The 13,723-nt window shown below is 34.4% G+C and overlaps 3 protein-coding genes and 1 long non-coding RNA gene across 10 annotated transcripts; 2 read left to right on the top strand and 2 right to left on the bottom strand.

Moving 5' to 3' along the window:
• Positions 1-306: 306 nt before the first annotated feature.
• On the top strand, positions 307-5,745 carry LOC128878679 (17-beta-hydroxysteroid dehydrogenase 13-like). 5 transcript variants are annotated; one of them, XM_054127074.1, is made up of 8 exons: positions 307-455; positions 3,344-3,473; positions 4,007-4,183; positions 4,254-4,430; positions 4,511-4,660; positions 4,745-5,001; positions 5,065-5,190; positions 5,277-5,745. In XM_054127074.1, exons 3-8 carry the CDS (start codon positions 4,040-4,042, stop codon positions 5,341-5,343), a joined length of 921 nt encoding a protein of 306 aa, XP_053983049.1. In that variant the 5' UTR covers positions 307-455; positions 3,344-3,473; positions 4,007-4,039; the 3' UTR covers positions 5,344-5,745. The 5 variants fall into 5 exon arrangements, with proteins under 5 accessions (XP_053983049.1, XP_053983050.1, XP_053983048.1 ...); XM_054127073.1 differs by lacking the exon at positions 307-455 and adding an exon at positions 2,605-2,740; XM_054127072.1 differs by lacking the exon at positions 307-455 and adding an exon at positions 2,739-2,829.
• Positions 1,773-3,377, bottom strand: LOC128878680 (uncharacterized). Of its 2 annotated transcripts, none has more exons than XR_008457462.1 (4): positions 3,363-3,377; positions 2,496-2,693; positions 2,165-2,251; positions 1,773-2,056 (listed from the first exon to the last, which is right to left on the bottom strand). It is a non-coding gene; the product is annotated as an uncharacterized LOC128878680 (long non-coding RNA). The 2 variants fall into 2 exon arrangements; XR_008457461.1 differs by lacking the exon at positions 3,363-3,377 and adding an exon at positions 2,782-2,796.
• A 747-nt stretch (positions 5,746-6,492) lies between the features above and the next one.
• Positions 6,493-11,464, bottom strand: LOC128878672 (symplekin). The gene is made up of 16 exons (XM_054127058.1): positions 11,102-11,464; positions 10,760-10,956; positions 10,443-10,676; positions 10,081-10,367; positions 9,787-10,016; positions 9,528-9,713; positions 9,004-9,446; positions 8,660-8,932; positions 8,394-8,577; positions 8,052-8,293; positions 7,805-7,983; positions 7,564-7,724; positions 7,353-7,488; positions 6,909-7,273; positions 6,739-6,816; positions 6,493-6,634 (listed from the first exon to the last, which is right to left on the bottom strand). The coding sequence occupies exons 1-16, from the start codon at positions 11,153-11,155 to the stop codon at positions 6,548-6,550; spliced, it is 3,336 nt and encodes a 1,111-aa protein (XP_053983033.1). The 5' UTR covers positions 11,156-11,464; the 3' UTR covers positions 6,493-6,547.
• Positions 11,465-11,625: 161 nt separating this feature from the next.
• On the top strand, positions 11,626-13,686 carry LOC128878674 (ketohexokinase-like). Of its 2 annotated transcripts, XM_054127061.1 has the most exons (5): positions 11,626-11,773; positions 11,888-12,013; positions 12,109-12,262; positions 12,442-13,038; positions 13,115-13,686. In XM_054127061.1, exons 3-5 carry the CDS (start codon positions 12,123-12,125, stop codon positions 13,527-13,529), a joined length of 1,152 nt encoding a protein of 383 aa, XP_053983036.1. In that variant the 5' UTR covers positions 11,626-11,773; positions 11,888-12,013; positions 12,109-12,122; the 3' UTR covers positions 13,530-13,686. The 2 variants fall into 2 exon arrangements, with proteins under 2 accessions (XP_053983036.1, XP_053983035.1); XM_054127060.1 differs by lacking the exon at positions 11,626-11,773 and having other exon boundaries at positions 11,859-12,013.
• The last annotated feature ends 37 nt before the right edge of the window (positions 13,687-13,723 follow it).

Below are 13,723 nucleotides of genomic sequence, written 5' to 3'. Positions count from 1 at the left end.
TCGTTAATTCAGGGTGACGGGATACGGATAACATGCTATTCGGAATAACATTTCGAGTATTAACGTTATTTCGAAAGTGTTCCGGGTTCGAGGTACAGTTCGAGACAAAAGGAAATTTTACAGCCCGAAGGATCCCGGCATTGCGATTGGTCGAAAGAACCCTCGGGTAGCTTGGGACGGAGATGAATAGCAGAATCGATAAATTCGGCGTTTGTTCGACCGAATCTACTGTACCGGCACAGGAAATGTTTCAAGATCCGTTAGAGATCTCCGAGTACCTGGTTAGTGGCTACCTGGTCTGTAAGTGTTCGTGATCGCGCTTTTATACTCCTATCTCGCACGAAGATACTATATCCTGCCGCATTCTGTAATCGTTGATTCGATACAACAGCAATTTCTTGTAACGATATCTATTTTAGTTTATATTTCGAGTGATTGGACGATCTTCGAAACAAGTATGTAACGTTTTAGATGAGACATAATATAACGATACATTTACGAAGAAACTTCGAGGGCGAGTTTAGTCGATCAGAACTGTTATTTCGATACGCTATTTCATTCTTATTCTCTAGAAATTACTTTCTATATATATCTTTTTTATATATATTCTTGCATTTTTCAGCCGTTCTGTAATTGGTTACAAATTTTAATTCTGTACAAAATATAGGGAATCCTTGTTAATTGGTCTCGAATAGAATAAGATATCCGTGTAACCTTTACGCGACGGTTTAATTAGTCTCGTAATAATCGCTATTGACTCCGTTTCCTTTTTTATCATCGTTTCTCATGAAAAAAGCACATACGTGCTATGTGTATACCTGTAATGTCCTTTGTGTTCCCGGTTCAAAGGCCTGTCCCCCTCGGCTGCCTATTGTTCGTTATCTCTGTCTACTTCGCATAGAGGGCGATCTTATATATTTTCGAGGGATTCGGAACTATAATGGCGTGAAAACAAAGAACTTTGCTGTCCGAAACACCTGGAACTTCTTTTCCCCTTAAAAGGCTTTCGTGTGCCGTCGGGCCCCATCGCAACCCTCAGAATTTACCTATGACTGTGAGGAATTTTTACGTAAATACGTAGAGTAGTTATATCGAGCGTATTGCAAGTGCCGAGGAAATGAATCATGGAAACACATTTCACTTGGAGAAAGTAAAACTTCCCATGAATGCTCGCGGATATTAGGTTGTCCCAAAAGTTTCTTTCGTGTTTATGTAAAGAAACAACCTAATTTCTTAGATGTTAGCGTTACACAACAGTAACGGAGCAAAATGAATCGTTTACGATTCAGTAGTGTTACGTGAAACATAAAATATTGCGAATGTATTGCTTATTAATAAAACGAAAGAAACTTTTGGGACAACCTAATGTAATACATGTTTTTTCTCTTATGAACAGAGTATTGAGAGTCGGGAGCATGTATGCACAAAAACCGACAGTAAAAAGTCAAAGTCACATGGTCGTTCATTTTAGCGTGCGCAGACGCGGAATAATATTCTTTCGAATAATTTGAGTAACAGTGCTTTACGATTATTCATTTTTCATTGGGTCCAATGTTTTCTTTCTAATATTCGTCAATCGAAAGTGTTTCAGCTTCTCTGCATTACTATAAAGAATTATATAAAATATAACCTACGATTATAACATCCCGAGGTTTTTCTAAATGTGAAATTCGTATTCCTCATTTGTTCCAACTATAATATCTATCTTATACGAGTGAGTAGAAGCAAAACTTTGTCGCTTGAACGTTCGTAGAAAACTTGCGATGTTATCGTAAAGAAAAAAGATATCGAATTTTAATGAATATTTTAGCTTAAAAAATAACACCACATATATAATCTTATATACATTCTTACGATTATTTACGTTTATTTAGTTGTAGTACTTGTCTACACCAAACAAACATTTTCAAAAAGACATCCGTTATAGTGTCTGGTTCTTTATCTTACAAGTAATACACATATTCTATATATTATTATTTAATTTATACAATAATGCGTTACAACTGTATTCTGAAATGAATTTACGACTCTATTTGTCTGGAATGTTCTCCAAGCCCTGTAAAAAAGAAACTGTATAAAATAACTTTCTTCGATGAGCAACCAAAGTATCAAGCAGTACATTATCTACAATCATTAGACGATATAAAGCTATATAAATACCTACCGCATTCTGCCAAACTTTACCAGTTAATGCAGAATCTCTCTCAAACATTCTCCTATCCCAGTCTTTCTCCAATCTTCTACGCATTGGCTATAACAATGAAATGCAAAACCAATTATCAAAACAAACAGTAGAAAAAAAATATACAATGGTAGTATAAATAAATGGTAAATCCATTCACCGATTCACCATTGTTATAGAAAAAAGAAACTCTCTAGCCGAATACCGAATAAACATTTTATGCTGCAAACTTTAAATCTTCATGTTACGTAAACGCTTAATACCTATGTACAGGTTAGGTTATAAAAACTACTTACATTTCCAAACTACTTACATTTCCAAACTTCCACTCGTTTATGTAAGTTGGGATGATATGGGGTATTAGACAAAGAGATCCCAGTATACCCATTACTGGAAGCATATCGTACCACATCGTGGACCAATTTATTCAACAGAAATGTACACCGCATCGACTGTACTCTCCTCACCACGAATAATGTCAGTGGATGTCAGTGTAACGGATTTACTATTGCTATATATAAAAAGTTAAATTGCGCCTGCGTTTATAAATGCTTTCGAGTACGTATATTACCGTCGTACTTATGTGTATTTTACATTACCACTTTATCTTCTATTTAATTTTTAGCAGTGTAGAATTCTTTGAAATGGTAGGGATATCAAATATAATGTTGACTCAAAATGTTGTTTACCATACAAGTAACATTCTGTGTATTTATTTCTAGTGAAATGTAGTGATCGAACTAGATCTACTATAATGATCATTCATTAATAATAATAATAATAATTCATTTTTTATTATTTACGTTGAAGACAATTTAACGAACTTTCTCGAGATACATATTTCTTCGCTATTTCTGTATGCGTTTTTTAATCCTTCAATTTTTGTTGTAAAGTTATGGTTCAATTCATATCGATCTATACTGATCTATACCTCTCGATGGTCAATACCACCAAATACCACGTGTCATTACAAATTAACGATAGAATATAATGTACATAGATCATTAACATTTCGTATGGGGTTTGAGGTTTGTTGTGTGTGGTCTGTCTGTGTATGTACAATGTACAGAACAACAATAAAGGTTTTGAAAAAACGTATTCGAGCGTAGCGTGTAATGTGTGTGTATCACAAAATTTGTTGATATTTCAAATTTTTTGTAGAATTTATAACAAAACCTACTCGTCAATGTCGTTATGAAACATCGAACTGGTCCACGCGGATTTTGGATAACATCCCCCCACAATGACACGATACGTTATCATAAAGTTCACTTGTGATACTTGACACAAGGTATACATGTTTTGGTTAAATATAAGCCTTTTTCTTGCGATCAATTGATTCAAATTATCCCATGACGATTTTGAGTTTACAATTTCATCTAAATACTTCGCTTAGAAAAATGGTAAGTGTGCGACGAGTGTTTTATTTGACAGAAAATTAGGTTTTTAATAATTATAAAGTATTCGAAGTAAATTTTCGATCAGTTTTACGGTTGAAAATCAAAGATTCGATTCATTTTATATAGATTTCGATATTGCAACACATTATACAAAAATGATTTCGAATTTATTTTTTACCAACGATTCGTACATCCTTGTAAGACAAAATTAATTTAATTCATGTAATGTTAAATAGTTATTTTTTTAATTTTGTGTTCTTCCTGTTATTGTTTTTGTATACTACCCTCTATTCTATTATGTACAAATTATTATATCAAAGGATATTATTGTCTCAGGTTGATAATTAAAAATATGTATTCATTTTCTTTGTAGGTATTATTATTTAACATACTACTTTAAACTAAATGTAATATTATATTTTAGGAGAGTTTAAGAAGACGCTTCAAACCACCAAAAATGCTACTAAAACTATATTCCCTTTTCATTCTAATATTGGATCTAATAACGCTTCTAATTGGAATTTTCTGTGCTATTTTAATTGCACTGTATAGAACATTCAATCCTCCACCTTTAAAAAATCTTCGTGGAGAAGTCGCAATGGTACGAGGTTTATTTTATTTAATGTAAAAATAATTTGTTTTATTCGCAAGGTACCTTGTTCTTGGTCTAGGTTGTTGGTGCAGGACGTGGTATAGGCAGGGAATTGGCAATTCATTTGTGTCAATTGGGTGTTAATGTTGCTTGCATAGACATTAATGTTGAAAATTGTAATATCACCGTACAAAAAGCTTCACAGGGAATGGGAGTAGCTAAAACATATATTTGCAATGTAACAAATAAACATGAAGTATGTATATCATTTTTATAAGTGATATTCGGCGTGTTTGATGAACCTTATGCTAATCGAGTTACAAACCAATATAATAGGTAGATCGTACAGTGAATATTATTCAATCGGAATTCGGCAAAATTACAATGCTTTTTCATTGCTGCGGTATACCTAGCCCTAGATCATTGATTGAAGATCGACCAGAAATAAGACAAACGATCGACTTAACGGTTATTAGCCACTTTTGGGTAAATACTTGATGCACGATAAATAGTTATAGATTGTATAGTAAGATTAGTAGTATAAATCTAAATGATAATCTCTGCTTTTAGTTGTTAGAAACAGTTTTACCTTGTATGGAAAATGCTGGAAAAGGACATATAGTGGTTTTATCATCTGTGGCTGGACTATCTGGTGGTGCCACTGGTGGTAGTAGGGTTCCTCTTTCCACTGCACAGTTTGCAGTTCAAGGATTAGCAGAATCATTGCATACCGAACTAAGGCATTCTAATAGTAACATTATAATTACCTTAGTCCACGTTTATCCGTTTATTGTAGGCGTAGAAGCGGGCAAAGATATTCGTTTTAGGTAAGCAATGAAACAAACAATACCACATTCCCACAGATAAGTACCATCTTATGTTTCGTATAGAATACCAAGCTATTTCGGCACAATGCCCGCTGCGGAAGCCGCTAAGCAAATTTTAGATGGTGTTCGAAGAAATTATGCAGAATTCAGTGTACCTGGATATTTACTTTACCTAGGACATATCCTTAGGTAATTTTACCATTAATGTCTTCATGTATATATGTCGGCCGCTTCGAAGAACTAACTTGTGTGTAAATAATGTATTATGTTTCCAGAATACTTCCAAAAAAAGCATCGTTTATGTTACGTGATTTATTAGACACAGGAGTTGATTTTGGATGATATTTCATTTTTCTAATCAAATACGTATCGACTTTTTCTACACGATTATAATACATATTATAGAAAAATGTACAAGAGAAATTTGAAATTTATTTAACAAAATATTTTATTTGCCCCTTTTACATCTACATTTGATTATTGAAATATTTTCTGCTAAAGTCTACCTCTTTGTAACTTTTGTTTCGTGGTTTTTATGTCACATATTCCATGAAATCTACGTAATTTTCGCATATCCTAATATATACATATAACGAAATAATACGTGACGTATAATAGGCACGATGAGTAATTAGTGAGTAGTTAATCTGCAGAATGATTCACTGGTTAATGCAAGAGATAAACACGCACACAAAATGTATAAAACATGATGAATACATAATACTAATTGGATTTGAACGTTAAGTATAAATCAATAATGATGTGATAGTTTGAATACTTACTGTTTCTGCACTATGACATCTTTAAAGCTGAATATAATGCAAATTGAACATTTATCGAATAACATGATCTGTGCAGCTTAAATTATTTCTGGGCACAAATAGAAAATATCACATTTCACACTGAAAGAATGATTTATGTACATAGCGTAATAATGTGGCAAAATATCTGTTTTACATGATCGATCAACTATGCTTTGAATTCGATTACCGACATCGTGTACAAACATACATATGTACAAATTTGTAATTATCACTTATCAACATTTAGATTGTTTTGTATACTAAAAATTGTATTTGTATACTGTCGAGTATTAACAAATATATATATGTTTTTTGTAAATATAATTTTTGATTAACAATGGCGATCATTGATCTCTCGTGAAATAAACTGAACATTCGCAAAAAAATTGATCGTGCCTTATCTAGTCATACAGTAAATGTTTTTCACGACATGTAATTAAGAATATATCACATCGCGAAAAAATAACATATGTATGTACATACATTTAATGTAAGCAATCTCCTATTTACAAAACCAGAATTAAACGGAATTCATCAAAACTATAAAAGGAATTGAATTTACGGAAAAATTCTGAATATGAAGTATTTACAATTTGCATGTGACGATGAATACGTGGATCTAACGTTTCAGATTGTCACGGAAAATGAGAAAAGAAATAATTCATGATTTACAATGTAAATTCGTTAAAGTTGGGGCAATCTGTAGACGATGATTCAAATCCCAACACTGGAATGAGTTTATGCTAATCTAAACCAGGGGGGGCTGGTTCTGAAACATCAGTTTCCATTGTATCTGGTTTTTGTTCGATCGGATAATCACCAGGTGGTGCCTGCAAGAAATTGGAGGAAAAGCTGTTTGGATCAGTTCATATATTTATTTTGTTTTTACGATAATATAAGAATCAACTCTTTATATACAAGTATTTTTACTCACAATATCAAATTCATCATGCATGTCGCAAGGTGATTTACCCTGTATAACATCCATTATCGATTGCGGAATGTGCGCTTTCTGAAACATAACGATTAAATCTTTTGTATAGATAAGATTAACTTGTTAATAAAGCAATACAATCGTTATTACACTGTAACAGTAATAATTACCTGATTTTCAGCAAAAGCTTCGACGTGCGCTAGCAAAGGGTTTCGTAAATTGTTAGCCATCTTTAACGCCTCAGCCAACTGTGCCGGAGGAAGTTGTAAAATAACCGCGAAACTCTGTGGTTGTGTGCGCTCGCAACACTTTACGAAACCCTCCCAGACTTTCGGTTGCTTCCAAACTTGCTTTAAGATCAATCGTTGAAGTATGTTCATAACAAATCCGCTTAACCTTGGATAAAGAGCTAGACTTTGTATCACCGTACGCATCAATAATGTAGGAAGTGGTGTCATTTCCATTAGATGTTGCATTACAACAGCTACGGTTTCCTGCGTGTATACTTGTTTCTCCGCAAAACACAGAGACGTAGCTGTAAACCGATATTTTAGAATAAGTAAGAAAATGGGGATCGGATGACTTGAATATATGTATATCGTAATACCTCTCACCTTTAATAATTGTTTTTAATTCTGCTTTACTTGGGTCTATATTATGCAAGGCTATTAACAGTTCGGCAGGTGTGATAGGAGATGTGTGAGGTAAACCACTTTCGTTATTATGAGTACCTAGTAGCCTGTTGAACACCTGTAGAAATATCATTACAAAACAATGCTCAATGTTATTTTAAATCTAGATAAACATTTTCAAAGATACATTTACCTCTTTAACAACGATAGGATTGAGTTTTATAAGTTTTGGCAGAGCGGCTATAACTTCTTTCTTCGTTAAGCCGTTCAAAACTGGTATCAAGAACCGAACATCGGAAACTCTCGTCTGATAAAGTTCTCGTACTCTTGCTACTAACTCTGCACTCGGCGCGGCTAGATATAGAACGATATATTAGTACATCTAAAATAGCGGAAATATAGCGCGGAGATGTCGAAATTTCAAAATTACATACATTTTTCAGTAAGAATATGAATAATTCTCGTAACTAGCGTCTCTGCTCCTTTTGGGCAATTTTCAACCAGAGCTAGTAGTTGTGGACTGCCCATTCCCAAAGACCTAACAGGTCCTTCTACTAGTCTAAGAACCATACGTTTTACATCCGCGCTCATCGATGTGTAAACTCTTGCCAATCTACAAACATACAATTGATAGAAGTATGCGTTTACTTCTTCGAATACGTTCGTTAAAAAGTTACTTACTCGTGAATTAGATCTTGGTGCTCACTCAAGAGAGCAAGATACAACCCAAGGCAAGCTCTTGTAGTCGACTCAGACCATTGGGTTTCTACTTGCGGTCTACCTCGATCTTGTCCAAAGACTATTTCGGGTGGACTATGAAGCCGCAAGAAACCTAAATAAAGAACCGCGTACTCTTCTATGAGTTTACTTAATTCGAGACGACTATATAACTGACAAACTAATTGTATAGCAGCTTCCCTTATCTATTCGAAGAGAGAAAAAATAGAACGTTTAAAGCGCTTGGATAATACATACGGTTCAATGTACCAAGTGTAGTAAATAATATGATACATTATAACTTACAGTGGTGTTCTCGTGACCAGTATGACATAATAACACGTTCAAAAAAACTAATTGTTTTGTCGGTCTGCGAATAACCATGTCTTTCAATAGTTGCAATGGTGCCAGGCCCCTTGTCTCATCAGAAGAGACCATTTTCAAAGCCTCGACAGCGTCTTCGGTAATCAAAGGGGCTTCCAAGTACAATCTTTGCTCGAATAAGTACTTGGTTAATATTGTTTTTCCCTTTTTTTTTTTATTATTATTAAGTATTTTATTCGATCTATTACCTATTTAATAGCGCGTCACGATCTTTGCCTTGAACCAGATCTATCGCTGATACTAAGGTACATAATAGAAAGTTGTAAGCTTGATGTGGAGCTTCTTGAGGTTTTGTACACAGTGTCGTTCGTCTTTGGAAACCTTGAAGTAACGCATATTCTTCGTATAACCAGCCTAACGCCAGATCCAAACGATTTCTCATGTCATCGGTAATATAACGTAATACTGCTTCTTTAATATAAGGATTGAACGTTGCAGCTAAAGTCGTTAAAATTTTTGACCTGAAATAGACATGATGTTTCGGATTCGAATAATATATTTCGCGAGATAATGTATCGACAAAGCTATTTACCTTATAGCTGCTACACCGCTGAACGCGGCTGTCTTTTCGGAAAATAAGATTCTATTAACAGCCATCAGTAACATTTTCTCTTTTACTTCTTTCGGCAATGGTTTCGTAACCTCCGACAATTTTAAAGCTTTCAAACGATTTCTCGCTTTTGCAAGTGATTTTTCGTGTGCCTCTAAGGATGCCTTCGCCTCTTTTTCTTTCTCTCTGTCTTTTTCACGTTTTCGTTCACGTTTTGCTTCAGCCACGCTAATTGTTGGATTTTTCACTAAATCCTCCATCACGGCGTCTTCATCTTTAGCGTCTTTTTTCTTTTTCGCTTTAGCTTGTTTTATTTGCGCAGCCAATAATTTAGCAATCGTTTGCCGTTGAATATTAATATCAGTCGTTGATGTAGGTTGATATTCTCTTTGAAAGATGGTCGTCATTGTATCCGGAACCCATGCCTGCGAATGAAATACAATCGATAGAAGATAATTCTTCATGAATCTTCAATCCATGACAACTGTACACAAAATATTCTATACCATGCTATCCATTACTAAATCTGTAGCAATTTCTACGCTCAATCTTTCTGCGATAAAGTTTTCCGAAAGTTCCATTAGTTCAGGTAATTTTGGGGGTGGTACTGGAGTAGGTAGAATTTCTGGTTCATCTGGTACTAAAGCAGTTTCGATTTTAACGCGTTTTGCAGCAGAAGCAGCAGCCGCTTCCTAAAACATATACGAATTAATCGACGAATAAACTACAATCGATGCTCGTAATTTAGAATAAATATGCACTTACTTGTTGACGTTTTTTCATACGTCGAATGTCTTCCGGCTTTGGATAAGCCTTAATTATTTCTTGTTCTTTGGCTCCAAGTTGTGTCAATTGTTTAGCTATGATAGAGGCGAATTCTATACTAGCTGGGTGTTTCATCAGACCTAATAACGTTAATTTCAATTGCTTCTGAACGCTAGTTACTTGAGAATCCGATAACGTTGGCGGTAAATCGTGTTGTAGCCTTTGCAAAGCTGTGAATTGAAATGTTTAAATTACGATTCCGATATAAATGTTATTTCCATTAACGTTATTTACCTTGTATTACACCTGACATAAATTGAGGCCTTGTTTTAGCGATCAATGCCAGAGATCCCATGCATGTCATCAAATTTACGCTGCTAACATGCGGAGATCCATGAAATTTAATTAATAAATCCATTACATCATTAGCTTCTTCTTCTAATTTTCGTCTACGAGCTATTTTTAATGTTAATGGAATATCTTCTAAAGAAAAATCATCCGGTTTTTTTGGCGAATCTGGATCTGGATATGTTTGTATCAAAACAACACCCTCGAGAAATTTCACAGCTTGCGTCCTAATTCTGAAATGCAAATAATTTTTTATTAATGTATACTTGACTGTGACAACTGGGTAGTACGCGGTATGTTCTTCTTACCCGTCGTTATCGCTGTCTATCATATTTATGATTTGAATCTTAAGAGCGCTAAGTTGACTCCATGCTACTTCCATTTCTGGAGTAACCGTAGTGGCACTGGATATCCACTTGAGCGCGGCTCTCAGTATTCTACCACTAGCTCTAAGAGCTCTTTTGGCAACAGCTGAAGATTCATCTGAAACTAATCTTAGAAGTACTTGAACTAGACGTGGTATTACTTCCGGTTGTTTTACTCTGCAAATAAATTAGAATTAATACACAGACAACAAAAGAACCACTAGAATGACATGTATAGTATATTATGTGTCTGTAATTACCCAGCTTCTTCTATGAAACCTGTAACTGTTTTTCTAACGTCTGCATTTCTGTCTACCGAAAACTGTAACACTTCATCCAAATATAACGGAAGCAATTGTGGTTCTTTGTTTACCAATATTTCTTGGACTTTGCATAGATTTGTGACTTTTACATCTCCTGTTGGATTTAAGGAAGCCTCGTTCAACCATTCAACTATCTGTAAAATGTAATACAGAGCAAGTTTCTCAATTATCCTCAATTTTAATATTAAAAATATTTCGCATTTATAATTGAGGATTTTATTGAATTGTCAGTGTCATTCGTAAAATTTATTTGGAAATTGTTGAGGTTATAACACTAACCAAATCACCCGGTCCCTTTTCCAGTTCTGTTCTTCTGTGTATTCGGGGATCCATATTACGATTCGAGACGAAGTTTAAACGTAAGAAAAATTTATCGTGAAACAAGGTGTCAAACAATTATACGTGAAAGTTTGATTTCGATCTTTCGATATGTTATGCGGTCAACGCGTATACATCGCATAAGTTAAGACCTGCTTAAAATACAAATAATTTTTCCTACAATCAAGAGAAAAGTCTATGGTTTTCTATGCGTTAATTTTTTCGGTAACCTGTGCAGAACAGAAAATTCAAAGTCAATGAACGATAAAATCTATCAAAATCGCTTGCGATGCCATCTTAGCGCAGCCATTTTTTATTATCCCCATATTCCTATTCACATAACTCCATTCTCCATTCTCATTGGGTGCATTCAGACAAGTTGACGTTGGAGAAGCGGGAATTTTAAAGTTTCTAGATAACAATCGATAATAAATCAACATTCAAATATAAGGTTATGTTTTCCTTAACACTGTATCTACGAGCTACGAGACACCAGTAACTAAAAATTAAGGAAACAAAGAAAGAAATCCATTTATTAAGATAAAATCTTTATTAGATTTGTCCATAAGTTTGACTTTTGAATACAAAAAAATCTGTTATTATTTAGATGAAAGAAACTAAACTTTTACATATGTACGTGTATGTGCAAAGTTATGGTTAAGTTGTAAATTGTTATTCAACTATGGATGAGTCGTGATGTTATTATGTATATATATATATATATATGTGTTTTCGGTGATACAAAAGTCATCGTAGGTTAAAAAATGATCAGTGTATTTCCATTCGGAATGTCAAAGGTCGAGTAGATTCGATTGGAGCACTTAATCTGACAGATAACAGTGGATTAATTGATCGAGGGATATGAAAGTACATGTAAGTTATGAATTATCAAAGTGTGATATTTATTGTACGCGTATGTTAATCAAACAGATGTTCAATCGTTTTTGTGTCTGTTCATCTGTCTGCAGAAGCATCCAGTGATATGATTTCAAGTTTTTATGAAAAAATTGTTGGTACATCTACAGCAGAGCGGAACCAACAGAAAATTCTTTGCGTCGGATTGACTTGTTTGGACATTGTGCAGACCTGTAAACAATACCCCGCGGAAGATTCCGATCAAAGGTATGTAGAAGTTATTTCGTTTCTCTTCGCGATTGCGCAATTTCACATTTTATTATTTTAGTTAATGCTGTAGTTTTCGATAGTTTATGCAATTAGTGAAATTTATTCATTTCATATTTCGTGATAAAATGTCATTTTTTCATCTGAAAATAATAATAATAGTAATAAATACTTTACAGATCTGTGGAATACCGATGGCAAAGAGGCGGCAATGCGTCTAACACTTGTACTGTCCTTTCCCTATTGGGAAGTCCGTGCGAGTTTTTTGGTACCTTAAGCGCAGAAGAACACCTAAAGTTTCTGCAAAACGATATGCGGAAATATAACATTAATTTTTCCCATTGTCCTATGGTAGAAGGCGTTGGATGTCCTACATCCACTGTTACGTTAAGTCTAAGTTCTGGTTCGCGGACAATTTTACATCACAATCCGTGTCTACCGGAATTAACGTTAAAAAATTTTGAACAGCTGCATCTTCAAGATTACAGCTGGATTCACTTTGAGGGCAGGAACTTGGACCAAGTATTAGCTATGTTGCAGTACGTAGAAAACTACAATAACACATTGAATTATCATGAAAATTCTAGCACGAAAGAGACCGATTGGAGGCGGATACCAATTACGGTTAGCATAGAACTAGAACGTCCGAAACAGGAACTGTTAGATTTATTACCATACGTCGATGTAGCGTTTATATCGAAAGATTTTGCCCAAAGTAGGGGATACGACAATATGAGCGAAACTTTAAAGAATATTAGCGAAGATGCTAAGTCTGGGTATGTTTGTATATGAAAAGATAGTTGAGAATTATAAGCGTAACGTTGATACGCTAATACGCGTGGTTTCTTTCAGAGCAACGCTAATCTGTGCTTGGGGAGATCGAGGTGCTATGGCAAGAACACCGGATAACATTACCGTGCAGTCTCCGGCATTTCCACCTCAAAATATCGTGGATACGTTGGGTGCTGGTGACACTTTCAATGCTGCAGTATTGCATTTTCTGAATAAAACTAAATTGGATTTCATTAAAATGGGAAAATCAGAATCGTTGCAAGTAAACGATACCATAGAAAAAGAGGAGAAACTGAAACGGAATATTGAAAAGAATTACAAAATTGAAAGCGACGAATGTAGTCACACAGAATTTATTACCCAAGACATTTTACAATCAGCTATAACTTTTGGATGCCAAGTAGCTGGTGTCAAAGTTGGTTTAAAAGGCTATAATAAGATAGACGAAATTATTCGAGATATGTTAGAAAGCTAACCGAAATATTACGTTACATTGCATGTACATATTTTAGGGGTATAATTTTGTTCGATTTTTGTTAGAAAAAAATGAAATTTTTTAAAGATATATTTTTATAAGTTATATTTGTTTATTGGACGTTAAAAGTACAATAAAGTGATTTGATGTTTTTTCATCCGTTTCTGTCTCGATTAAGAATGAAACCTATATAG

Source organism: Hylaeus volcanicus, chromosome 6, assembly GCF_026283585.1.
Source record: "Hylaeus volcanicus isolate JK05 chromosome 6, UHH_iyHylVolc1.0_haploid, whole genome shotgun sequence".
Taxonomy (NCBI): Eukaryota; Metazoa; Arthropoda; class Insecta; order Hymenoptera; family Colletidae; genus Hylaeus; species Hylaeus volcanicus.
Note: the sequence above shows the minus strand (reverse complement) of the source record. Positions and strands in the feature narration are given on the sequence as shown.